The 27,665-nt window shown below is 43.7% G+C and overlaps 1 protein-coding gene across 1 annotated transcript in view; it reads left to right on the top strand.

The window, feature by feature from the left end:
- Positions 1 to 27,665, top strand: part of gsap (gamma-secretase activating protein) — a 126,321-nt gene that overhangs the window by 64,422 nt on the left and 34,234 nt on the right. The window contains exons 18-26 of the mRNA XM_078553273.1: positions 1,965 to 2,047; positions 2,156 to 2,215; positions 3,136 to 3,270; positions 7,942 to 7,997; positions 8,250 to 8,281; positions 12,248 to 12,309; positions 17,885 to 17,980; positions 20,609 to 20,679; positions 25,363 to 25,463. Of these exons, the coding sequence (XP_078409399.1) occupies positions 1,965 to 2,047; positions 2,156 to 2,215; positions 3,136 to 3,270; positions 7,942 to 7,997; positions 8,250 to 8,281; positions 12,248 to 12,309; positions 17,885 to 17,980; positions 20,609 to 20,679; positions 25,363 to 25,463 (696 nt within the window). The remainder of the gene's footprint in view (positions 1 to 1,964; positions 2,048 to 2,155; positions 2,216 to 3,135; positions 3,271 to 7,941; positions 7,998 to 8,249; positions 8,282 to 12,247; positions 12,310 to 17,884; positions 17,981 to 20,608; positions 20,680 to 25,362; positions 25,464 to 27,665) is intronic.

Genomic DNA, 27,665 nt, shown 5'->3' with positions numbered 1-27,665 from the left:
AATATTCAGCCCAGAAGGCTGTAAAGTGCCTAACACTCCACCCTGTTCTCTTGCCCACATGTCTGTCCTTGGCTTGCTGCATTGTTCCAGTGAAGCCCAACGCAAACTGGAGGAACAGCACCTCATCTTCCGACTAGGCACTTTACAGCCTTCTGGGCTGAATATTGAATTCAACAACTTTAGATCTTAAACTCCCCCTCCCCCCATCCCCACCCCATTTCTTTTCCCCCCCCCACCCGCCTTTTTTTTCAATAATTTATATAGATTCTTCATTCCCCACCTATTTCCATTATTTTTAAATCTAAAACTAAAACCTTTAGTCTTTCCACCCCACCCCCACTAGAGCTGTACTTTGAATATCCTGTCTTGCATTCTTAATTAGCACTTTTCTCAGACAAAGACCACCACCTTCAACACCTCTTTGAACCTTTTGTCTCTGACATCTTTTGATTATCTGCTCACACCACACCCTCAATGTGTCTCTTCCCCCCCCCACCCACCTTAAACCAATTTATATTTCTCCCTTGTTGAAACTATGCTTCAGTTCTGCTGAAGGGCCATGAGGGCTCGAAACGTTGACTGATTTCTTCTCCACCGATGCTGCCAGACTTGCTGAGTTTTTCCAGGTAATTCTGTTTTTATTTTGACTAGGAATAGGACATGACCCATCGTCCATAATACAATCATGTGAATATTTAACTATTCCTTTATATACAGTTAAGGAAGACATTTCACTATATGTCACTACCTAAAAGAACCTAATTACTCTGTAAGGTTCTGAGTGATTTTCCTGAGTAATTTTGTATTATAGCTCAATGACAGTGATAGAAAATTTAAAAAGACAGACTGGGAGCAGCATGGGGCAGGATTGTCGTTCCTGGTTCCTGATCGCACCACTGGAATGAAATATGGGTTAGGAACCCCGTGGAACTCCAGAGGGCACTTTTGGAGGACGGAGTCTATTGAGTGACTGCCTCCCTGTGCCCCATCCAATTAAGGGCAGCATATGGGCTCCAGGGCAGTCAAGGATTGGCAGCCTCTGTGTCAGAGGTGCACACTGCTGAAGTATGTAGGGAGGCGCAAAGGAGCCTCCACTCCTAGTTACTGGCAACAAATGGGATAAATACAAGGGCCAAAAGGGTTAGCGTCACCAGATATGAGGGGAAAGCCCCCACAGTAATAGGCACTGCCATGGTTGTGGTTGATTTTTGGAGTGGCGTCTTGCACATTGAATGGAGCCTCTGGCTTTGATGCCTACCTGGCCTACCAGTGGGAAATGGTGATCGTTTCACTGATGGCCTTCTGACACAATGGGTAACCTGAGCGCCAGCTGGAAAATCCAGTTGGTGTCGGGAGAGTGTCCTTAATGAATTAACCTGTCGCAGCCAGGCAGGTAACCATTCCCATCACCCCGACTCCTGCATTATCCTGATGGGAACATGTTGTAGAGTTGGCCTGATGGGATTTCCCTCCTGTTTTGGGGGCCACCCCGCTTCTGGACCTGCCACCACAGGCCATTGATTATTCAGGCCATAGACTTTCGTCAGAGTGAGAGAATATGTTGCTGCCCTTCAAGCTACTTCCAATGTATAATAAATCTGTTTGAGTCTATTGCTATTTGACTTGATTATTATTCACTTCCACCATCAAAAGCCCCTTCTTCATAATTTCTATATTAAACTTTTAGAGACGAAAGTAAATGAGTAACATGACTTCACTCTGGATCAAAGCTTTCACATCAGTATTAAAATGCATTATTGAAGTCGACACCAGCATCAATGACTAATTACTTTCTAGTGTCACTTAAGTTTGCATTGATACTTATTATGGCCAATAATGCTGCAGATCAGAAAAAATGCATGTCTCCTTCGTTCACTTAATGCAGATTATTTTGCCTTAAATTGCACACATGTTTTGATTCTCTGGTTTAATTTTTATCTGCACTTGGAATGAATTTGTCTCAGGTACTTTGTACAGGAAAGCAATTTCAGAAACAAACACCGTGGGCAAACTGCTACCATACTCATCCTTATTCAGCTGGGATGGGGTAAGATTAATTTTGCATATAACCAAAATAAACTTTTTGAATATTTGCAGATAACATTTTGTTCTGTTTAAATGTAGAAAGTTAATTATTCTTTCCAAATATCTATAGGAAATTCCTGGAATAGCCTACAGTACAGAAAATATTTCACAACCTGTTTTTAGGGAAAAGGTAAGGCTAATGTGCAATGCAGTTATTTACATTTAACAATTGTTCATAAAACTGTAAACATTGTTTTCATTGTTTTATGTGTCGACCAAAATAACCCTTTCAATACTCACAGTAAGTATCGAAGTGCTCCCAAAAGTTCTCCTGTCCTAAATTTCTGAAGATTACCTCTTATAGGACAATAGGAAAACAGTCCCATCGTTAGAGAAAACAGTTTAATTAAAATATGTGGAAGCCACATCTAATGTATCAACAAATCCAGAAAAACACAGAATTCTTGATATGGAGCTCACAGTATATAATATGGCTCACCTCATATGGACTGAACTATGACTTTCTAAATAAGATTATAAGAAATAGGAGCAGGGATAGGCTACTTGGCCCCTCAAACGTGTTCAATAAAATAATGGCTGACCTGATTATAGACTTTTATTCCACAGATTAGAGTTTGAAAACCAGTTAATTATTTCTAAAGATTCTTTCATGACTTCCAGCTCACAGTGTATATTGTGATTAAGTGGTACATATTGTCTGGCAGGTTGACAATTCTCTCCTCCCTTCCCTCCCAAGGTGCAAGAAAAGGCAAACTTTTCTTCAGTGAAAACTAACCAGGCTGTCTTAAGTGTACAGGTTAGCAAGTTGAGGGTCAGATGTTGATTTGCTTATTATCTGTGACTGAAGTGATGTGATGTCACTCCTCCTCAAGATGGATCTTAAAACCTTTCTGTCTGATCAAGCTTTTGATCACCTGCCCTAATAGCTTAGTATATGGCTCAAAGTCCAGTTTTGTTTGATAATGTTCCTGTGAAGCTTCTGGGATGTTTTGATATGTTTAAGGTGCTATATCAATGCAAGTTGTTGTTATGCAGTATTTGATTGCTTGCTTGTTGGTATTTTTAAAAAAATGTGCATCCCCTTTCCAGATCCAAAACCTTAGAGGTTTTTGGGAAGAGCTGAACAGGAATGTGAAATCTGTGAAGAATTTAGGAAGTTTACATTATCCATGGCACAATAATAGCTCATTGAGAAGAATCAAAGCGCAGCTATTTTTAGAAATGGTAAGAGATTTTAGGTGAGCGTTCATTGTTTTTAATGTAAACATAAATTTAACAATTTAGAACCCTTGGAAGTTGCTCGAAGGTAACATTTCGCTTTAATAAATCTAAAATAGTTTTATAAAAGCAAATCACTGCGGATGCTGGAAATCTGAAATAAAAACAGAAAAGGCTAAGAATACTCAGAGGGTCTGGCAGCCCCTATGGAGAGAGAGAAATAGCGTTAACGTTTAAGGTGAATATCTTCTCATCAGAATTATTGTGATCGGTTCAGTTGTTCAGTTCTAATGATAGGTCATCTGTTTTCCTCTCTCTCTCTCTCTCTCCACAGAGGCTTAATTATCTAAACCTATTCAAGTGAATAAGAAATCTAAGGGCAGAATATTTAGCTTGGCGGGCAGGAGCGTGCCTGACCCGCTCGAACATTAAATAAAGTGGGTTGACATTGGCGGAGCGCGCCAATGTCAACGCGCACACTTGCGATATTTCGCTAGGCGGGATTGCAATGCAGACAGAGGCGCGCCTGCCATTAATTAAGTGGCCAGTTAAGGCCCTTGAGACACCAATTGTCTCTGACTTTACGTAGCCCGTGTGATTTTTAGACGGTCGCATGGGCAAAATGTATAGGTGAGCAGGGCATAATTTGCAAAACCTCATCCACGGGCAGGATAAGAGGGGTCAGTGGCCTTGTCAATGCGGTTAGTGAGGAGTTTAGGATATCACTTGCTGCTGGTTGCATCTGTGAACAGGACAGCTTCATCTCGCTTCAGAGCTGCATTCAGATATTTTAAAGGTTTCAGTTCAGGACTCAACTGTTGTTTTCCAGGCCCCCGGAGGATTCACACCACGTGAAGCCTTCCAAGTATCAGACAGCCTTCCCTTACCCTGGTAATGGGGATTGTGGTCTCCGCTGGAGGCATCTCCTCCTCTGAGGAAGAGAAGGCCAGAAGGGGGAGGAGGCCAGGTGACCCTATTCAGCTTCCAGGGGAGCGACCTGTGGGAGGAGAGGCGCAGGCACATGGGGTGCAGGGCCAACAGGAAGTCCAAGGTGGAAGGGGCCACAGCAGATGCCACTATCCTGCTGCCAGGGCTTACAGGTGGCGATGCAGCTACCTCAATATGTCTGAGGTGCAATGTCGAAGGAGGCTCCGCCTCTCAAGGGAGAAATGACCTCCATCTGTCAGAGGATTGGCCCTGAGATCAACCTCGAGTGTGTGGTTGGATACCCCATGCAAGTGGCGCTGAAGATCATGGTGGTCCTCAACATCTGTGCCTCCGGCTCTTTCCAGGGGTCAGTGGGGGATCTTTGTGTCAAACTGGCGACAGACGCTCTGTTCAGGCGTGCATTGACTTTCGTTCATTACTGACGAGGTCGGCTAGGCAGAGCGAACCAGAGGCTTTGCAGTGATTGCTGGGATTCCCCGTGTCCAGGGTGCAATTGACTGGACACATGTGGCCATCAAGGCGTCAGCGGGTGAGCCCGGTGCCTTCATCAACGGGAAGGGCTTCCACTCCATGAATGTGCAGATAGTGTGTGATCACAAGATGCAGATTCTGCAAGTGTGTCCAAGGTACCCAGGCAACTCCCATGACGATTACATCCTGAGGCACTCCCAGGTGCCGAGGCTCTTCAGTGCTCCAGCCCAACTGGATCGATGGCTGCTGGGTGACAAGGGCTGTCCACTCAGAAGGTGGCCCATGATGCCTCTCCACCACCCAAGAACGGAGGCCGAGCAGTGGTACAACAGGAGTCACGCCTCCACAAGGGCGGTGATAGAGAGAACCATCGGTCTTCTCAAGATGTGCTTCCGATGCCTGGACCGTTCAGGGGGCGCACTCAAATAACCCCCCAGATAGTGGTTGCATGCTGCATTCCCTACTACCTGGCACTGGCAAGGGAGGATGCAGTGGAGGAAGAAGATCTTGACGCGGCTGCACAGGCAACAGATAATGAGTCCAGTAGTGAATCTGAGGATGAGCACGGTCAGGAGAACGCTAAGGGCATAGATGATGACCTGGGTAATCTCCAGGGAGGCAAGGACATCAGGGACGTTTTCATCCTACGCTCCTTCAGCTAGCCTACCAAATAAGAACCACCAACACATGCCAGGGCTGCAGGCTCCATACTCGATCCCAGGACCAGTTCCTTGATCAACAACATAAACTATGTCCCTTTGCAATAAAGTTTCAGGAAATGTCTATCATAATATCATGGCCTACCCTGCACCTACAGAACAAATGAAGCATACCGAGGCCAGTTGCACAAAATAACATATCATTTACTTGTGAATCTTATAAGTTGCAGAAATTAACATGAATTGATGTTTTCCATCACACCATTAAAAAAAAAAAGAAAAATGGGGGAACTAAATATCACCCCTGATAAGCCCGTGTTGTACTTAAGGTGCTTTAAGTTTTCACTTGCGGGTGCTATGTCTAGGTGCTCCCTCTCGCTGGCACTGGCATTGGAGGCGACCTGCTCACTCTACTGTCTTGTTGGACTTGATGACCTTGGTGGTGTCCTCTGGCCCGTGGTGCTGGCCCCACCTGGGAGGGAGCGGTCAGTGCCATGGCTGGCATCTCCTTAGTCGCTGCAACCTCATCAGATGCCATGGTCACTGGCAGAGGGGTGGAAGAGCTGCTGCCATCACCTGGAGCACCCTGAAAGGAGTCTGCAGAGACAGCAGGCAGCTCGTGCGCCAACGTGAGGTCGCTTTGGACCTCCCTGCTCACCATTGATGGACGGGCACTTAGTTGGGATACTGGGTGCCCAATCCATCTCCCACACTGACACTGACCAGCTGAGGTCATTGCCAGTGTGAGGGTTTGCAGGTCCGAGTGCATCCCCAGGAACCCCTGATTGAGTCCCTGGAGGAGCCTCTCCAGTCACCACTCCCTTCATGGAGGAGGCATTGCATATAGCCATGAGGGTCAGTGCATTGCTCACACTCCACAAGGACTCCTGCACAATGGAGACCATGGCACACATCCCCTCGTGTGTCTCTGCCAGATCCTCCCGCACACCCTGCTGGACATCCAGCATCTGCTGACTTGGACGACTCCAGAGGCCCATCACCAGCCACCGACTGAGCATTGTCCTGGTCCCCAGCAGTCCTCCGACTGCCGACGCTCTGAGCACTCTCTGCCTCCGCCTGCACCTCAAGTGAGTGTGAAGTGTCCTCACCAATGTGCACCGATAGACGGGATGGTGATGTTATGCCCACCGAGGTGCTGGTATCTGCGTTGGTGCCTGCTTGACGGAGAGGGTGTAACGCAGGTGCATGGTGGTCCTCAGGGGTCAGGGATGGGCCTTCACGGTCCTCATGACTACCGCCTTCTGGTGAGCCTAAACTGGAGAAGAAGGCATTAGTTTAAGTCATGAAACTGTCACTGTGCATGCCTGGCACCCTACTGAAACAGAGATTTGCATCATGGTGCCCTTGTCTTCCGATTATCACTTTTATTATTCCAGGTTCGAGGCTTACATCAATATAGAGACTAAACTGGAATGATAGCAAAAACTGACATTCTCACTTCAGTGCGCTGCACTTTTACCTTTCCCTGGCACCCCAACCACATTATGGCCACTTGACTGAGGTGCATGGCACCGCTCCAGTTCCAGGGCCTCCTGCTCATATCGTGAGAGGATGAGGAGGTGTGGGGTTCCTTCGCCAGTCTGCGACCTCTCAGCATTGTTATGGGATATTTTCTTCTGAAAGAGCAGAGGAGCATTGATTAGCTCACTCTGTACCCGCAGCACCATTGCAGCCTGGCCAACCCCACCTGAGGAACACCTCACAGGGCTCAGCCAATTCGTGACCCTGGAGCTGCAGGACACTCAGTCCAAGCAGCCAGGGCTCAACCCCCTTAGCCAGATGCTGCCTCATTGATATTTGCCGCTCGCACTCTAACATCTCTCAGGTCCACGGGGGGATGGGCAGCTCTTAGCTGCCCTGCAAAGTGACCCATGCCGACGCAGCACTCGTCCTTTCCGATTGCAGCAGATCATTGAAGCGCTTCCGGCACTGCACCTATGTGCGCCTCACCACATCGTGGCTGCTGATGCCGGATGCCACCTCCTCCCAGGCCTTTTTAGTGAGGTGGGGAGCCACTTCCTCCTGTCCCTGGGGACAAGGGTTTCTCTCCTCGCTGCTGCTGCTGCCTCCTCCAGGAGAACTGCGAGGCACTCGTCTGAAAAACGCGGGACCGACTGCCCCCCTTGCCTGCCGTGTCCACCCGCTGCGGTCTCCAATTGCAACACTCCCGAGTCCTTCAGTGGCAGCCTTCCGTGGGCTGCCGAGGCCGCATTTGAATTGACCGCTGGGTCGACATTGGACCCGGTGGACATCATGTCCCCGCCTGCCCCTTCGCGCATGTTCCAGGCTGCGTATCATGCTGGCCCGCCTGCATAAAATCGCGGAGCGCTGACGATCACAGGCAGCGGTCAGCGACCCCACTGACCCCGCACGCCAAGGGTAAAATCCTGCCCTAAATTTAGCTACCATACTTGCTGGTGTCCACTGCGCCTCTTCAAAGCCTCAATATTTATCACCAGCTATGAGGATCTAAACTAATGTTCCATGTGTGTACCTGTCCAGGTGTAGTGCTCTTAATTTATTGTTTAAAAAAAATTGTTCAAATTTAATTTCTAAAAGGATTTTTCAATTATTTCAGAAAGTGGATGAAAAGGTGTATAGGCGCTTCAGGAATATTTTAGAAAATGCCAAAACGTAAGTGAACTTTTTAAACTTCGAAAGAATATTCTTGGTGGGTTTTCCTGCTCATCCACTGTAAATTTAGCTGAAGAACCCCGGAAAACCTGGGAAAATGAGTTTTCCCAGTGTTTTTGGCTGTTCCACTGAAGTTTTGCTAAAGAGTAGGAGAACTTTTACCAAAACTCATCCCCAAAATTTTATTTTTTATCGCATTGACCAGCTTATTGGTTATTTGAGGATGTTAAAGTTCTGGTTTAATTTGTACAGGATTCTTTCAAAAGTGGATACACGTTCCTCAGGTAGGAAGATGTGGTTTGATTTTACTTGTATAGTGATAGAGATTATTTGAATATGAACATACAAATCAGGCCACTTGGCCCCTCGAGCTTGCTTCGCTGTTCAATAAGACCATGGCTGATCTGATTGTAACCTCAACTCCACATTCCTACCTATCCACGATTCATCCAACCTTTCACCCCCTTGCTTATCAAGAATCTATCTATCTCTGCCTTAAAAATATTCAAAGATTCTGCTTCCACTGCCTTTTGAGGAAGAGAGTTCCAAAGACTCATGACCTGAGAGATAAAAAAAAATTCTCCTCATCTGTCTTAAATGGGCGACCCTTATTTTTAAACTGTGACCCCTAGTCCTAGATTCTCCCACAAGTGGAAACATCCTCTTCAGATCCACTCTGTCATAGAAACTAGGAGCAGGAGTAGGCCATTCGGCCCTTCGAGCCTGCTCCGCCATTCATTATGATCATGGCTGATCATCCAACTCAATAGCCTGCTCCCGCTTTCTCCCCATATCCTTTGATCCCTTTCGCCCCAAGAGCTATATCTAACTCCTTCTTGAAAGCATACAATGTTTTGGCCTCAACTACTTTCTGTGGTAACGAATTCCACAGGCTCACCACCCTCTGGGTGAAGAAATTTCTCCTCGTCTCAGTCCTAAATGGTCTAGTCCATATCCTCAGACCGTGACCCCTGGTTCTGGACTCCCCCACCATCGGGAACATCCTTCCTGCATCTACCTGTCTAGTCCTGTTGGATTTTAGAGGTTTCTATGAGATCCCCCCTCATTCTTCTGAACTCCAGCAAATATAATCCTAATTGACTCAATCTCTCCACATATGTCAGTCCCGCCATCCCAGGAATCATTTGCGTAAACCTTCGCTGCACTCCCTCTATAGCAAGTACATCCTTCCTCAGATAAGGAGACCAAAACTGCACACAATATTCCAGGTGTGGTCTCACCAAGGCCCTGTACAATTGCAGCAAGACATCCCTATTCCTGTACTCGAATCCTCTGGCTATGAAGGCCAACATACCATTTGCTGCCTTTACCACCTGCTGCACCTGCATGCTTACCTTCAGCGACTGGTGAACGAGGACACCCAGGTCTCGTTGCACATTCCCCTCTCTCAATTTATAGCCATTCAGATAATAACCTGCCTTCCTGTTTTTGCTACCAAAGTGGATAACCTCACATTTATCCACATTATAGTGCATCTGCCATGCATTTGCCCACTCACTCAGCTTGTCCAAATCACACTGAAGCATCTCTGCATCCTCCTCACAGCTCACCCTCCCACCCAGCTTTGTGTCATCTGCAAATTTGGAGATATTACATTTAATTCCCTCATCTAAATCATTAATATATATTGTGAATAGCTGGGATCCCAGCACCGATCCCTGCGGTACCCCACTAGTTACTGCCTGCCATTCGGAAAGAGACCCGTTTATTCCTACTCTTTGTTTCCTGTCTGCCAACCAGTTTTCTATCCATCTCAATACACTACCCCCCAACCCCATGCACTTTAATTTTACACGCTAATCTCTTATGTGGGACTTTGTCGAAAGCCTTCTGAAAGTCCAAATAAACCACATCCACTGGCTCCCCCTCATCAACTCTACTAGTTACATCCTCGAAAAATTCCAGTAGATTTGTCAAGCATGATTTCCCTTTCATAAATCCATGCTGACTCTGTCCGATTCTGCCACTGTTTTCCACGTGCTGAGCTGTTAAATCTTTTATAATGGACTCTAGAATTTTCCCCACTACCGACGTCAGGCTGACAGGTCTATAATTCCCTGTTTTCTCTCTGCCTCCCTTTTTAAATAGTGGGGTTACATTAGCTACCCTCCAATCTGTAGGAACTGTTCCAGAGTCTATAGAATCTTGGAAGATGACCACCAATGCATCCACTATTTCTAGGGCCACTTCCTTAAGTACTCTGGGATGTAGATTATCAGGCCCTGGGGATTTATCGGCCTTCAATCCCATCAATTTCCCCAACATCATTTCCCTACTAATACTGTTTTCTTTCAGTTCCTCCCTCTCACTAAACCCTGTGTTCCCCAACATTTCTGGTACGTTATTTGTGTCCTCCTTTGTGAAGACAGAACCAAAGTATGTATTTATTTGGTCAGCCATTTCTTTGTTCCCCATTATAAATTCCCCTGTTTCTGACTGTAAGGGATCTACATTTGCCTTCACCAATCTTTTTCTCCTCACGTACATATTGAAACTTTTACAGTCAGTTTTTATGTTCCCTGCAAGCTTATTCTCGTACTCTATTTTCCCCTTCTTAATCAAACCCTTGGTCCTCCTTTGCTGATTTCTAAACTGCTCCCAATCCTCAGGTCTGTTGTTTTTTTCTGGCCAATTTGTATGCCTCTTCCTTGGATCTAATACTATCTCTAATTTCCCTTGTAAGCCATGGTTTGGCCACCTTTCCTGTTTTACTTTTGCATCAGGCAGGAATAAACAATTGTTGCAGTTCACCCATGCGCTCTTTGAATATTTGCCATTGCCTATCCACCGTCATCCCTTTAAGTAACGTTTCCCAATCCATCATAGGCAACTTGCGCCTCATACCATCGTAGTTTTCTTTGTTAAGATTCAGGACCCAAGTCTCAGAATCAACTACGCTCTCTCCATCTTGATGAAGAATTCTATCATATTATGGTCACTCATCCTCAAGGGGCCTCGCACAACTATATTGTCAATTATTCCTTTCTCATTACACAATACCCAGTTGAGGATGGCTTGATCTCTCATTGGTTTCTCAATGTATTGGTCCAGAAAAACATCCCATATACACTCCAGGAATTCCTCCTCTACGGTATTGTTACTAATTTGATTTGCCCAATCTATGCGCAGATTGACGTCACCCAAAATTACAGATATTCCTTTATTGCATGTGTCTCTAATTTCCTGTTTAATGCCATTCCCAACATCACCACTACAGTTTGGGGGTCTATATACAACCTCCGCTAACGTTTTTTCCCCCTTAGTGTTTCTCAGCTTTACCCATACAGATTCCACATCGTTGGAGCTAATATCTTTCCTCACTCTTGTGTTAATTTCCTCTTTAACCAGCAATGCAACTCCACCGCCTTTTCCTTTTTGTCTGTCCTTCCTAAATACTGAATACCCCTGGATGTTCAGTTCCCATCCCTGGTCACCCTGCAGCCATGTCTCCGTAATCCCGACTATATCATACCTGTTTACGTCTATTTTTGCGTGGTTAATTCATCCACTTTATTGCGAATGCTCCTTGTGTTAAGGCACAAAGCCTTAAGGCTTGTCTTTTTACCATTACTTGTCCCGTTCCCACTATTTTTCAGAGGCCCTGTTTGATTCATGCCCTTGATTTCTCTGACTATCACTTTTCTTATTCCGCTTTCTGTCTTTTGTTCTTGTCTTTGATTCCCCTTCCTCTGACTCCTTACATAGGTTCCCATCCCCCTGCCATTTTAGTTTAGACCCTCCCCAACCACTCTAGCAAATGTTCCTGTCAAGACCACTCAGGATCTTATATGTTTCAAGCAAGTTGCCTCTTACTCTTCTGAAGTCCAGTGGATACATCCTAGCCTGTCCAACCTTTCTTCATAAGACAACCCGCCCATTCCAGGTATTAGCCTAGTAAACCTTCTCTGAACTGCTTCCACAGCATTTACATCTTTAAATAAGGAGACCAATACTGTACACAGTACTCCAGATGTGGTCTTACAACTGAAGCATGAACACCCTACATTTGTATACAATTCCCCTTGCAATAAACAAAAACATTCTATAAGCTTTCCTAATTACTTGCTGTACCCACATACTAGCTTTCTGCGATTCAGTCGGAACAAGTATTCTGCCTTTTGTGGCAATTAATTTAGGAAAAAATGTGCAACAATTTTTCTTTTTTTTATCAAGAGGTTTGTGTAGTTGAGTAAAGGTTAATGAGTGCTGTGACTTTTCTTTCATAACAGAACAGCAAGCTGCTCCCTTATTTCAGGAAGAAGACTGTCAGCAGATGGCGCTAATAGGACTGGTAAGGAGCCCAGTTAGTGGTGGTGTACCCTGTATATTATAATGGAATACTGAAGGAAAGAACAATAAAAATGATTCAAGTTTTTCTTTTTTTTTTCAAAAAAATTGCACTGAAAAATTATTTTTTGTAAATGATAGTGCATAGAATTCACACTCTTATTCCTGATTGATGCCCATAGTTTGATTGCCTAGGGCATATGTAACCTGCTAAACTGTATGAAATATAATGCATATACTGGCTTCTCGACAAGCATAAACATCCTCCCGGCATCCACCCTATCGAATCCCCTCAGGATATTTTATGTTTCAATAAGATCACCTCTCATTCTTCTAAACTCCAGTGGATATAGGCCCAGCCTGTCCAACCTTTCCTCATAAAATAAGTGTTTCATCCCAGTGCTTCATCCCAGGAATCAGTCAAGTGAATCTTTGCTGAACTGCTTTAAATGCAATAATGCCTATTAAATAAGGAGACCAAAACTGTGCACATTACTCCAGATGTGGTCCCACCAATGCCCTGTACGACTGTAGCAAAATGTCTCTACTTTTGTATTCCATTCCCCTTGCAATGAACGACAACATTTAATTTGTTTTCCCAATAATCACTTGCTATATTTGCATACTAACTTTTTGTGATTCATGTACCAGGACAACCAGATTCCTCTGTACTGCAGAGTTCTGCAATCTCTCTCCATTTAAATAATAAGCTGCTTTTCTGTTCTTCCTGCCAGAGTGGACAAGTTCACATTTTCCCACATTACACCATCTGTCAAATTTTTGCCTATTTACTTAACCTATCTGTATCCCTTTGCAGACTCCTGACTCTTGATACCCTCTTCACAACTTACTTTCCTACCTATCTTTGTATCATCAGCAAATTTAGCAACCATAGGTTTGGTTCTTTCGTCCAAGTCATTAATGCAGATTGTAAATAGCTGAGACCTCGGCACTCCACTTGTTATATATTGCCAACTCAAAAATAACTCATAAATGCTTACTCTTCATTTCCTGTTAGTTAGCCAATCCTTTATCCATGCTAATTTGGTACTCCCTACACCATGAGCTCTTATTTTGTGTAGTAATATTTGATGGGGCACCTTGCCAGATGCCTTCTGGAAATCCAAGTACACCACATCTACAGGTTTCCCTTTATCCACATTGCTTTTTACTTACCCAAAGAACTCTAATAAATTAGTCAAACACCATTTCCCTTTCAGGAAACCATGTTGACTCTTACACTCTTAAAATTCTCCTTCCTTTTTTTCAGTCATTGTTTGCTTTTTTTTATATTCTGTCCAATCTTCTGACCTGCCATTAATCTTTGTGGAATTGTATGCTTTTTTGTTCAATTTGATAGTATCTTTAATTCCCTTAGTTAGCCACGGATGGTGTATCCTTCTCCTAGTCTTTTTTTCTCACTGGAATGTATCTTTGCTGAGTGTTATGAAATTCTCCTAAATATCTGCCACTGCACCTCTACTGACCTGTCCCTTAACTTAATTTCCCAGTTCACTTTAGCCAGCTCTGTATTCATACGTTCATCATTGCCCTTATTTAAGTTTAAGACACTAGCCTTAGGCCCACGCTTCTCCCCCTCAAGCTGAATGTGAAATTCACTCGTTATGTTCATTGCTACCTACAGGTGCCTTTACTATGAGGTCATTAATTAATCATTCTCGTTGTACATTACCAGATCTAGAATAGCTTGCTCTCTGGTTGGCTTAGAATTGCTGCTCTAATAAACTGTCCCGAAAACACTCTATGATCTCATCTTCTAGGCTACCTTTGCCAATCTGATTTGCTCAATCTAAATGGAAATTAAAGTCACCCATGATTATTGTTGTACCTTTCTCACAAACCCCTGTTATCTCTTCCTGGAAACCCTGTCTACAGTGTGGTTACTGTTAGGAGGCCTATAAACTATTCCCACAAATGACTTACCTTTGCTATTTATTATTTCTACCCAAACTGACTCTACATTTTGATCATTAGAAATAAGGTCATCTGTCTTTATTGTACTAATGTCATCCTTCCTCTTTTCCTAGCTTCCTGTCCTTCCAAAATGTCATGTACCTTGAATATTTAGGTCCTAGCCTTTATCATCTTGCAGCCATATCTCTGTAATGGCTATCAGATCATATATATTTATTTCTATTTTTGAGCTGACAATTCACCCATTTTGTTACGAATGCTACGTGCATTCAGATACAGAGCCTTCAGTTCTGTCTTTTTACTATTTTCGCAACTTGTGGTCTTATCTGCTGGCCCACTCTTAAGTTTATATGCTCTATCCCTCCCTACCACATTCTGATTATCATTACCCATATTGCTAGTCTGCTCTTTTGCCTTGTCCTCTCCCTTTTGCTTATCACATCTTCCCCGACTTGATGCTTCATACCCAATATATAGTTTAAAGCCCTCTGTGCTGCCCTGGTTATACAACTTGCCAGCACACTGGTCCCAGCACGGTTCAGGTGAAGACCATCTCAACGGTACAGCTCCCACTTTCCCTAGTACTGGTACCAGTGCCTCATAAATTGTAAACCATTTCTCCCGAACCAATCTTTGAGCCACGCATTCAACTTTCTAATCTTATTTGCCCTACACTAATTTGCATGTGGCTCAGGTAATAAACCAGAGATTATTATCATTAAGGTTCTGATTTTTAATTTAGCACCTATCTGCTCATATTCCCTAAGCAGAACCTCTTTCCCAGCTGTACCTATGTTGTTGCTATCAACATGGACCATGACAACTGGATCCTCCCCTCCAACTGCAAGTTCCTCTCCAGCCCAGAGCAAAAATCCTGAACCCTGGCACTGTGCAGGCAGCACAGTCATCTTGACTCTCACTCCTGACGGCAGAGAAATGTGTCTATTCCCCTGACTCTACTGGCCTCTGCTACCACTACATCCCAATCCAACCCCACCCCCCAGGTCAGTTTGCTCATCCAATCTGCAGCCACTCTTTTGTCCATGAAGGTTGCAAAGTGCCTCAAACTTATTGGACAATTGCAAAGGCTGAGGCCCCTCCACTTCAACCTTCTTGATCCCCTTACCTGCCTTGCTCTCAGTCACACCCTCCTGTTCCTGACCAGGGACCAATCAGACACCACGATCCTAAGAGGTGTGACTGCCTCTTGGAAAATAGTGTCCAGGTTGCTTTCCCCTTCCCTGATGCATCGCAGTGTCCTCAGCTCAGCTTCCAGCTCAATGACTGTGAGCCAAAGCTCCTCGAGTTGCAAACATATACTGCAGACATTTTTGCCTTGGATCACACGGGTGTCCATGAGCTTCCGCGCTCAGCAGCCGCCGCATGTTACCTACCCTGCCACCTTTATGGTGTTTCAATTAATTAATTATTTTAATAATTAAGTTTTAATGATTGTCTCTAGTCCTGTGTGTGCTTATATTCCTAGTTTTCTACCTGCTGGTGCAGACACGATGGGCTGTATGGCCTCCTTCTGCACCGTAACATTTCTGTGATACTCGCCCCAATTGAAATTCCCTAGTTTAGATAAGATAAATAGTAAATACTCACCGGCCAATTACCTACTTGCTTCCCTGTGATGTGACACCTGAATTTTTCCTACCAGACATGGGTTCTGACTGGAAATTGGTTGCAGGTTCGCCCCGTTGCTCTTGCTGACTCTTGAAGGGAAGTCCTGCTCTCTTTTCTTTCTCTCTCTCTCGCGCTCTCTCTCTCGCGCGCTCTCTCTCTCGCGCTCTCTCTCTCGCGCTCTCTCCCTCTCGCGCTCCCTCCCCCGCGCGCTCCCTCCCCCGCGCGCTCTCCCCCCCGTGCCGGCTCTCCCCCCCGCGCCGGCTCTCCCCCCCGCGCCGGCTCTCCCCCCCGCGCCGGCTCTCCCCCCCGCGCCGACTCTCCCCCCCGCGCCGGCTCTCCCCCCCGCGCCGGCTCTCCCCCCCTGCGCCGGCTCTCCCCCCCGCGCCGGCTCCCTCCCCCGCGCCGGCTCCCTCCCCCGCGCCGGCTCCCTCCCCCGCGCCGGCTCCCTCCCCCTCGCCCGCTCCCTCCCCCTCGCCCGCTCCCTCGCCCGCTCCCTCCCCCTCGCCCGCTCCCTCCCCCTCGCCCGCTCCCTCCCCCTCGCCCGCTCCCTCCCCCTCGCCCGCTCCCTCCCCCTCGCCCGCTCCCTCCCCCTCGCCCGCTCCCTCCCCCTCGCCCGCTCCCTCCCCCTCGCCCGCTCCCTCCCCCTCGCCCGCTCCCTCCCCCTCGCCCGCTCCCTCCCCCTCGCCCGCTCCCTCCCCCTCGCCCGCTCCCTCCCCCTCGCCCGCTCTCTCGCTCCTGGTCCAGTACTGCACGGCGTATACTATTACTGAAATAACATGGTGGTACATCAAAAACAGATTTGACTGATACAATCTCTTTCCATTTTTCTTACGTAACAACAAGTTAATAGCTCTCTTTATATAGACTGATGTGCATAAAACTGTTGACTATTTGCTGTATAAATTTTTTTAATACATTGAGTAATTCTTTGAAATAAAATTATTGCACGTATCACTATGTACAGTCCTTGCTACTTAAAATATTTATGTTTGAAATGGGCAGTTGCATACATCAGCTAAAATGCTAAACATTTTTATTAACGTCAATTTCAAAGTTGCCAGTTATAGTATTGTAAGTGCTCTGTTTATTCTGAGCAGAAACAACTGTGCTTGTTCATTACTTTGATCTTTGTTAAGTGGGTTGAAAGAATGTCTCATCTTCCATGGCAGATGTGTGTAAGTGATGTTCTTTAGATGGTTGGGCTGTATAAATAGTTGACCAGTGAAGGAGAATTCCATGGGGGAATAACTTGTTTTTGAATGCTAGTTCTTGCTCCCTGCAGTTTTCTGATGACCATGGCCAGGGCAAGCTGACACTGTGGAGCTCTGGGCCTTGATCAAATATGTGTATCAGTTTGGCTGAAGACATCCCCTACAATATTTGCTCAGGGTAATACCCTTTATCATAGGTCCAGTTTAAGTTGTACTCAAGTGAGCTTCAGCATACCTCCTCCTCAAGGGGTACCATGCTCTAAGAGGGCATTGGTGACCATGGACTCCATTTGATTGGTCCATGATTGTGCTTGGCTAAATACTGCAGTGGCTTGCCATTGCCTTCTGCAGCATGGCTGACCAGGAAACTCTTCCACTTGCCATCAGGCATATTGGAAGGATTTAGAGGCTGATAATCAACCTGTTTGGCCACATTCTGAACGCATCTTCCGTGACCATCCAGTCCTGAAGTAGGGCTTGAACCCAGAGCTTCTGGCTCAGAGGTAGGGATGCTACCACTGTGCCACAAGATCCTCCTGGCTTTAGTATTACACACCTAATATGATAAGCTTATCTCTACATTCTTTAATATGCATCATACTACCATGTTATATCAGCCATTGCATATAATGGGCAAATCATGTTCACACAAAGTACTTCCTGTAAGAAGTGGAGATGGCACTTAAAGGCTAGTGTCAAACTGTTCAGCGTTTTGGCTGCAAAATTGCAGTTTTTGTTGTTAGTACCTGGTAAATAGTGGAAAAAATATAATTTTAATTGTGTTAAATATTTTAATTCCTATAGATGGCTGAGAAACTGAAGGAACATCTACTGCAATATCTTCATTTTATAGGAAAGAAGAAGATTGACCTGATAGTTAACAACTACGTTGTGAACTTGGTTTGTGATGCTTTCTTTATTTTTAACATTAAGTGGTTGATTACAGGCAGTTGTCAGTTATAGTGCACTTGGGTACTTTCCTGTCAAGTCACAATTTGGTTTTTTTTTTTAGCAACCTATTTTCAAGTTGTTTTGGAACAGAAAGCAGGAACAGAAAGACACCATATAAAGAACATTCATATAGGGTACATTTTCTGATGTATCGAATTGCTTTTCCTGGTGTGAAATAGTCATGCAAGGATCAGCAATTGGACTAAAGTGCTCTTGGCATGTTTTAAATTTGCATAATTTCCCATCTGTTTAAAATAGAACTGTGCTATAAACTTTGCCATCCTATGAAATTGTTACAGAGTGAAGCTTAATCTGTGGAAAAGGCCTTAAAAGGGCAGAGGTTCTTTTATGCTGAATATTTTGTGACATGATAGAAGGGAGCATTTATTAGAAATAGAAACAACCAAATATTGTAAGGAAAATCTCTAGAAAGTCGACTATAATAGAAATATTTATAAGGGCCAGGTACGCCAAGAAGGGAGTAAAAGAAGTAATATATAAACTGGATCTATTAAAATACCAACTTTCATTGCAATGTAGGGAATGACTAGTCATCCAACTGCAAGAGCCCTGTATTGGTTAGAAAGCCAATTCATTTGGTGATTGTTTTTAAAGTGCTCCAAATACAATATTTATGATTGGGGTTGTACAAGATGAAAAGATATGCTAAGGAAAATAAGTTGGCACCAGAACTGGACTGGCTGCACTTGCTGTTATACCACCAGCCATAATTGTCTTACTCACCTACTTGGTGGTGATTGAGGACAGCTGCCTTGCATGTGCTCCAGGTGAGCAGGGTGGCAGGTACAGACCTGTGCGATCTGCTTTAAAAATGACTGCATTCACACAGATATAGTGAATGACAGTTCTGTATTCCTGGGTCATTATCTCCCTCAGTATTTCTTCCTTCGCTTTCTTCAAGGTTAATCGGGATCATCTATAATATCAACAACAGCAGGAACTTTGATAGACAGAGGAGTAATAGGCCATTCAACCCCTTCATTTCAGATTATGGCTGATCTGTACTTTAACTTCCATCTACCCACCTTGATTCTGCAATCTTTAATACCCTTGCTTAACAAATGTCAGTCAAGCTCAGTTTTCAAATTTTCAAATGAATTAACTTCAACAGCTTTTTAGAGGAAAATGCTCTAATAACTACTGTGTGAAGAAGTGTTTTCTGACATTGTTGCTGAATGCTTGAATTTTAAGCTTATGCCCTTTTGTTCTGGATGCTCCCACCAGAGGAACTATGTTCTGTCTACCTTTCTATCTGTGCCTCAGTTAAAACACCTCTTAATCCTTTATACTAAGGTGAATACAAGCCTAAACTGTATAATCTTTTTAGTTCATGTATCATTTCTGGTGAATCTATGCTACACACCTTCCAAGGCCAATATATCTTTCCTGAGGTGCACTGCCCAGAAGAAAATTTAATACCCTGAATTGGGTCTAACCAGAGTTTATATAACTGTCACATAATATCCACTTTTTTGGATTCCAGTCCTCTTACAATTAGGCCAACATTTTATTAGCCTTTCAAATTATTTATTTGTACTTATCCAATAGTTTTATGTAAATTTTGTACTCGGATCTCTAAACCTTGCTGCTTCTCCAGAGTCCGTAGCTTCTCACCATTTAGAAAATATCCTGATCTATCTTTGTTGGGTCCAAAGTGGATACAGAAATGGATAAGGATGGTAGGCAAAAAGTAATGTCTCTGAAAATTTCTGTGAAGAGTTAGGTGCAATTTGAGCAAGCCTACCTTTTCACTAAGGGTCAATAATCTTTGGAACAAATTTTCACAGGAGATATGAGATGACTACAGCCCTTTATATACTAAAAGGAAATTGACAAGTTCTGTGTTAAGAGATCATTGTATAGGGGCCATTAGTTGGTTTAGATTGTGACACTTCATGGACAATCATAGTATGGAGGTTGCTTGTTGCCTTAGATGCTTGGTGAGGAATTTCCTGAATTGACCATAAGTTTTTTGTCTCTACTCAAACCTCCTTGCTTGGGTGATAGGTGTTTGATGTCACACGGCCTTTTGCAAGGGCAGTTTCATGAACCTGATGAGATTTTTCTACCTTTGTTTTTTAATATCTAATCCTCCTACCTCATATAGTAGCAGCTTTACCTCTCCAATCATCAAACTAGGTTTGGATTCTGAATCTCCCCATTGCTTGGTCACAGGTTCCGTTTCCTGACTCCACTTTTCTTTTATGATGCACTGGATTTGGCCAGCAATTTCTTTTGCCCCACACACTCTTTGGCCTGTCAACCAATAATTATTGATCCCACATTGCATTTAGATGCCAGCTGCGATCCTCGTAGAGTTCCTAACGCGATGGATATCCCATCTCCTCCATTTGGTGTGTGCCAAGTTTAGCTCAGGCCAGGAGCTTGCTGTGTATGTGCAATAACAGCTGACTTTGAGAGATCTGATGGGGCTGGCTGTGCACTGTTCATATGGTTGCAAAACCCACTGTGCATCAACCTTGATGAAAATTTGTATAATTTACGTTTAATGCAACTATCTTGAACGAACTGGAATAAATTGTCCTTCCTTTTTAGCTTGGATGCATCCGGCACATTGTAGATAAGATATGGAAAAAATATGACCTCAAATCCCGCATCCTGTGCTTGTAAGTGATGGTAATTTTAAATCTCAACAATTTTTAGCACCAAATGTGACACATGATCAACTGAAGACTAAAAATATTAATTTTATCGATCATAGAAATTGTGGAAATCTAAATGTTATGTATCTTAAGTTATGGGTCAAATTTAATATTTAATTTTTAAAAATTGGAATTTGAAACTTGAGGCTCTGAAAAGGGAATATGTACATAAGTATACAGACCATTGGGAATATTTGTGTGTTCGAAAGGGTCAGTAAAACCTTGCTTCTGTTATTTTAAAATTACACGTGAAGGAATGCAATAAGGGCTTACTTTCATTTTGTTTGTGGAAATGTTAATTTAAAACAAAACTTTGTATCTTAAAAAGTACCAGAACAGACTGAACCTATTGGAGCCACAGTTCCTCAGTTTGTAGGTTTATGTGAAATAAAATAAGATGCTCAATTAATTATTTTCCAAACATGTGAGCTGCCTGTTACACGACCAATTACAACCACAACCTGCATTTATATGTCAGCATTATTATATGAAAATATCCTAGGATGCTTCAGAGGATCACAATTGGACAAAAATTGAGCAGTGCAAAGAAGGGATGACCAGCAGCTTGGTCAGTCATAGGATTTAAGGTGGCTCTTAAATGAAGTGAGAGAGATGGAGAGACTTAGAGAAGGAATTCTAGATCTTAAGGACAAAAGATATAAGGATAGTGACCATTGGATGGGACAGTGGCCATTGTATCTTAAGGTTTGGGACAGTGGCCATTGTATCATAAGGTTTGGGACAGTGACCATTGTATCATAAGGTTTGGGTTGGCCATGGAAAAGGATAAGGAACAATCCAGAGCAGGGATAATGAATTGGGGGAAAGCCAACTTTGATGGGGTGGGAATGCATCTGAGTCGAGTGAGTTGGAATCAAATATTGGCAGAAAAGATGGTGGCTGAACAATGGGCCACCTCAAAGAAAAAGTATTGCAGGCAATATCAAGATATATTCCCTTCAAGGGGAAAAGTAGGACAAATAAATCCAGAGCACCCTAGATGATGAGAGAGATAGAGGTGAAGATGAAAAAGAAGAAGTGCACGTACGACAGATGTCGGGTAGAAAATGCAATGGAGAATCAGGCTGAATATAGAAGGACCATAGGGGAAGTGAAGAAACTAAGAAAAGCAAAGACAGAGCATGGCAGCTAACATAAAAGGGAATCCCAAGGTAATCTATAAGCATATAAATAAAAGGCTGGGGTAAAAAAGAGTAGGGCTGATTAGGGATAAAAAGGGGGACTTGCATGTGGAGGCAGGAGAAATAGCGGATGTATTAAATGAGTACTTTGCATCTGTCTTTACAAAGGAAGAAGATGCTACCCAGGTTGAAGTGAGAGAGGAGATAACTGGTACACTAGAAGAATTTACATTGAGCAGGAGGTGGTGTTGGAAAGGCTATCTTTACTTTAAAATAGTTATGGTAGCAGGATAGGATGAGATGCATGCAAGGGTACTGAGGGAAGTGACAGTGGAAATTGCAGAGGCACTAGTGATTATCTTCCAGTCTTCCTTAGACATGGAGGAGGTGCCAGAGGACTGGAGAATTGTGAATTTTACGCCCTTGTTCAAAAAGGGGTGCAAGGATAGAGCCAGCAACTACAGACTGATCAGTTTGACTTCAGTGGTAGAGAAACTTCTGGAAACTATAGCTCGGGACAAAATCAATAGTCACGTGGACAAATGCAGATAATTAAGGAAAGCCAGCATGGATTCATTAAGGGAAAATCCTGTTTAATTAACTTGTTGGAGTTTTTTTGAGGAGATAACAGAGAAGGTTGATAAGAGCAATGCTGTTGACATGGGTATATGGATTTTTAAAAGGCATTTGATACAGTGCCACAAAACAGAATTGTGTGCAGAATTCTCACTCATGGAATAAAAAAGGGAAAGTAGACACTTGGATAAGAAATTGGTTGAGTGACAGGAAACAGAGTAGTGATAAATGGTTGTTTTTCAGATTGGAGGAAGGTTTGTAGTGGAGTTCCCCAAGGGTCAGTGCTGGGATCCTTGCTCTTCCTGATAGATATTAATGACCTAGACTGTGGTGTTCAGGGCATGATTTCAGAATTTGCAGATGATGTGAAGATTGGGAATGTTGTCAGCTGTGATGAGGGTAGTCTTGAACTTCAAAAGGACATAGACATATTGGTTGGCTGGACAGACAAATGGCAGATGAGGTTCAATGCAGAGAAGTGTGATGTGTTTCATTTTGGCAGGAGGAATATGGTGAGACATAAAATAAAAGGAGAAATTCTAAAGGAGGTGCAAGAACAGACAGACCTTGGTGTGTATGTACATAAGTCATTGAAGATGGCAGGGCATGTTGAGAGAGCGGTTAATAAAGCATATAGTATCTTAGGCTTTATTGATAGGAGCATTGAGTACAAGAGTAAGGAAATCATGTTGAACTTGTATAAAACACTAGTTAGGCCGCATCTGGAGTGCTATGTCCAGTTCTGGATGTCATGCTTGAAGGATGTGAATGCATTGGAGAGAGTACAGAAGAGAGTCACAAGAATGATTCCAGGGATAAAGAACTGTAGCTATGAGGATAGATTGGAAAGTTTGGGACTCTTTTTCCTTGGAGAAAAGAAGGCTGAGAGGAGACTTGATAAAGGTATTCAAGATCCTGAGGGGTATGGACAGAGTAAATAGTGAGAAACAGTTCCCACTCAAGAGAGCATCAAGAACTAGAGGGCACAGATTCAAAATAATTGACAAAAGGAATAAAAGTGACGTGAGGAAAAATTTTTTTCACCCAGAGGGTAGTTGGAGTCTGGAATGAACTTCATAGGAGGGTGGTGGAGGCAGGTTCGATCGAGGTACTCAAAAGAGAATTCGATTGCTATCTGAAAAGAAAAAATGTGCAAGTTTATGGGGATAAGGCAGGGGAGTGGGACTAGATAGAATGCTCTTTCAGAGAGCTAGTGCAGACTCAAGGGGCTGAATGGCCTCCTTCTGCACTGTAAAGATTCTGTGATCCTGTGGCATAAGGAATAGGAGCAGGAGAAGACCACATGGCCCATCGTGTCTGCTCCACCACTTAATATGATCATGGGGGTGAGTGAAGGCATGGCCACCAATAGTTGGGTGAGCGGAGCTGGGGATGCTTGAGAGACTAGAATTAAAGCAAAACAGAGTCTTTGGAGGGCTGTTGGGCTATAGGAGGTTACACAGATAGTGATGGGTGAGGATGAGAATTTTAAATTGGAGGTATTGGCGGACCCGAACGCAGTGTAGGTTAATGAGCATGGGTGATGGATGAATTGGGACTCCGTGCTGGTTAAGATATAGCCAGCAGAGTTTTGAAGCTCATGTTTATGGAGGGTCGAAAATGGGAGGTAGAACAGACGAGATTTGAACTAATTGAGTCTGGCGGTAATGGAAGTATGGAATAGGTTTTTAGCAGCAGATGATCTAAGCAGAGATGGGCAATGCTATGAGGTGGAAGTAGGTGATCATTGTGGTGGAGGTTCACAAGGTTAGCTCCCAGGTGTGTGGAAAAGTTAGCAAGAATGGATTCCCTAATTTTACTAATACTCTAATCCTAAAAAGAGGATTAGAGAATTCTAGAATTATGTTGATGGTTTCTTTTTCCATCAGTTTTAACTTCATGGGTTTTATTTTGAAACGGAGGGGAAGAAATGTTAACTATTTGATGCATAAACTTGAGAAGATGCTCCTCATGGGATAAAATAACTTCTGTCGAACAAAAAGCCATAGAAATTTAAATTTAACATATGGAGCCCTTGGCCTAAATATTGCCGTCAGTGTGCGGGAGCAGGCCCGACACGCCGACGCGCGATGACTTTGGGCGTGCGTCCCGACGTCATCGCGTGTCATTTAGATATTTAGCTTGGTAGGTGTGTGCCCGCCAAACTGTCAAAGGCCTATTATGGTCATTAAGAAACTAATTTAGGTAATTGATGGGGCTGCCCATCCAACTTTAAAGTTGGCGGACAGGAGAAGACCCCAGAAGGCTTCGCGTTTTTCAGGAAACCTCATCCATGGGCGGGAAGAGGTTTCCTGAAGGTTTGTTAAAATCAATCAATAAATTTTGCTAAATTGTCAAACCGTCACATGAGGGGACATGTCTAAATAATTTTTCTCTTTCTTTATTAAAAAATTTCAACATGTGCTTAATCTGCCTGAGGCAGCTCCGTGCCTCAGGGAAATTTCTGCGCTCTTTCGCGCACATGCATGAGAGAGCACAGGCCCTAACTATCCCTCCTCCCTCGCCTGCACAGGTAGGAGCACTACCGGCTGTGCGTCACGCTGGGTGGGCCTTAATTGGCTCGCCCAGGTAAAATGGCGGTGCGCAGCCGATCGCGGGCGGTGATCAGCTCCGCGCCCGACCTTGCCCGCTCCCACCTGGCCCGTCTGACACAGGTAAGTTTCTGGCCCTGGTGGGTTACATTCAACTCTGGTAAGGACACAAAGCAGTTCATATTGGATTTAATGCCCATTATACACCACGTTTGACTTTTCCCTTTCCATACAAGATGAGCAGTGTGTTTAATGGGCAGCTGAAACTGCCTGTTTTGCATGACTGTCAATGCTGAATTTTACTTCCATAGTCTTTAAAGTACTTTGTAAATTGACAAGGATATTTCACTAAATCTGTTTATTTTGATACTTTGTAGACCCAGTAGAGAGAAAGTAAACCCTGCAGAGTTTGTTGTGTTCCACATGATGACTCGTGTTTTGGAAGCTGCTGAAGGACTTTTTCTACCTCTTCCACCAGGTAATGTTTGTTGATTAATTAGCAGAACTCTCAAACTACTTCAGAAAGACTATTCAATCGCCTTTGGAATTCTTCAAATGAACCAGGCCAGAGGACGGCTGTTACTCTCAAACCTCTGAGTTTTTAAAAAATCGTTCTTGGCATCACTGGCTAGGCCAGCATTTATCACCCATCCCTAATTGCCCTTGTTCAGAGGGTATTTTTTTTTTAAAAAAGAGTCAACCACATTGCTGTGGATCTGGAGTCACATGTAGGCCAGACCAGGTAAGGACAGCAGATTTCCTTCCCACAATAGTGAACCACATGGGTTTTTACAACAATCGACATCATTAGACCTTTAATTCCAGATTTTTATTAAATTCAAATTTCACCATCTCCTGTGGTGGGATTTGAGCCCGGGTCCCCATTATTCTGGGTCTCTGGAATACCGGTCTAGTGACATTACCACTATACCACCGCCTCCCCATAAGAAGTGAAGAAATTTCTTCTTATTCTTGCCCTAAATGACTGATGCCTTACCCTGAGACTATGACCTGAGACTCAAGCCAGGGAAAACAGCTTTCAGCTTATACCCTGTCAAGCCCCCTCAGATTTTTATGTTTCAATAAGATCACCCCCTGTTCTTCTAAACTCCAGAGAATGGAGCCTATCTCACTCAATCTCTCCTTGTGGAACAACCCTTCCAACTCAGAAATTAATCGAGTGAACCTTCATTGTACCCCTTCTAAGGCAAATATTAAATATAACCCTTCCAGAGGTAAGGAGACCAAAACTGTTTACAGTTCTCCAGGTATGGTCTTACCACAGTCCTATATAATTGCAGTAAGATCATCTGTTGTTTATATTCCAACCCCTTGCAGTAAAGACTAACATACCATTTACCCTCCTAATTGCTTGCTCTAATTGGCAGTTAACTTTCTGTGATTTGTGTACATGAACTCTCAAATCCCTCTGCCAATATTTACTAGTTTCTCACCACTTTAAAGAATTCTAGTTTTCCATCCTTCCGATCAAAATGGATAATTGCACACTTCCCCGCATTATACTCCATCTGCCACCTTCATGTCCAGTCACTGAACTGGTCTATATCCTTTTGCAGACTCTTGCCCACATAGCTTTGTGTCATCAACAAACTTGGATATATTGAATTTGGTCTCCTCATCTTATGTAATTGATGTAGCTTGTAAACACTGAAGGCCCAAGCACTGATGCTTGTGACACTCCACTAGTTACACCCTGCTACTCTCAAAATGCCCCTCTTCTTCCTCTCTTTTCTGTCTGTTAACTAATTCTCAGTTCATGCTAATATTTTGCCTCCAAATCCCATGAGCCCTAATCCTCTGTAACAACATCTTGTATAGCATCTTATCGAATATCTTCTGAAAATCCAAAATATACTGCATCCACTACTCCCCATTACCTATCCTGTTAGATACCTGTACACCCTCAAAATAGTTTTGTCAAATGCGATTTCCCTTTTTTCATTCATGCATGGGATATGGATGCCACTGGCACATCCATTTATTGACCATCCTTAATTGCCTTGAGGAGCTGTTGGTGAGTTACCTTCTTGAATACAACCGAGTGGTTTCCTAGGCCACTTCAGAGGGCAGTTAAGAATCAACTGCTGTATATTGTGGTGGGTCTAGCATCGCATATAGGTCAGAATGGGTAATGGGCTGCAAATTTCTTTCCCTAAAGGATAACCAAATGGATTTTTGCAACAGTCCGGCAGTTACAGTTCCGATTTCAAGTTCCATTCCTAGACTTGAGCACAAAAATCAAGGCTGACACTCCAGTGCAGTATTGAAGGGGCATTGTACTGTTAGAGGTGGCATCTTTTGTATGAAATGTTAAACTGAAGCTCCACCTGTCTGCTAGGGTGGATGTAAAAGATCCCATGACACTATTTGTTAGTTTTTAGTCCCGTTCATTATCTCCAGTACTTTTTCTTTACTAATATTGATTGCACTAGTTCTTCACTCTCAATGGACCTTTGGTTCCCTACAATGTCCAGTATGTTCTTTCTGACTTCTACTGTAAAGGCAGACTCAAAATAATTGTTTTAACTTCATTGCCATTTCCTTACTCCCCATAATAATTTCTGCTGTCTCTAAGGGATCCATGTTTACTTTCACTAATCTCTCCCATTTTACGCCTGTAAAAGCTCTTACAGTTGTCTGTATATCTCTTACTAGTATT

This window comes from Cetorhinus maximus, chromosome 12, assembly GCF_964194155.1.
Source record: "Cetorhinus maximus chromosome 12, sCetMax3.hap1.1, whole genome shotgun sequence".
Classification (NCBI taxonomy): domain Eukaryota; kingdom Metazoa; phylum Chordata; class Chondrichthyes; order Lamniformes; family Cetorhinidae; genus Cetorhinus; species Cetorhinus maximus.
The sequence above is the reverse complement of the archived record's forward strand: the minus strand, read 5'-3'. Positions and strand labels throughout refer to the sequence as shown.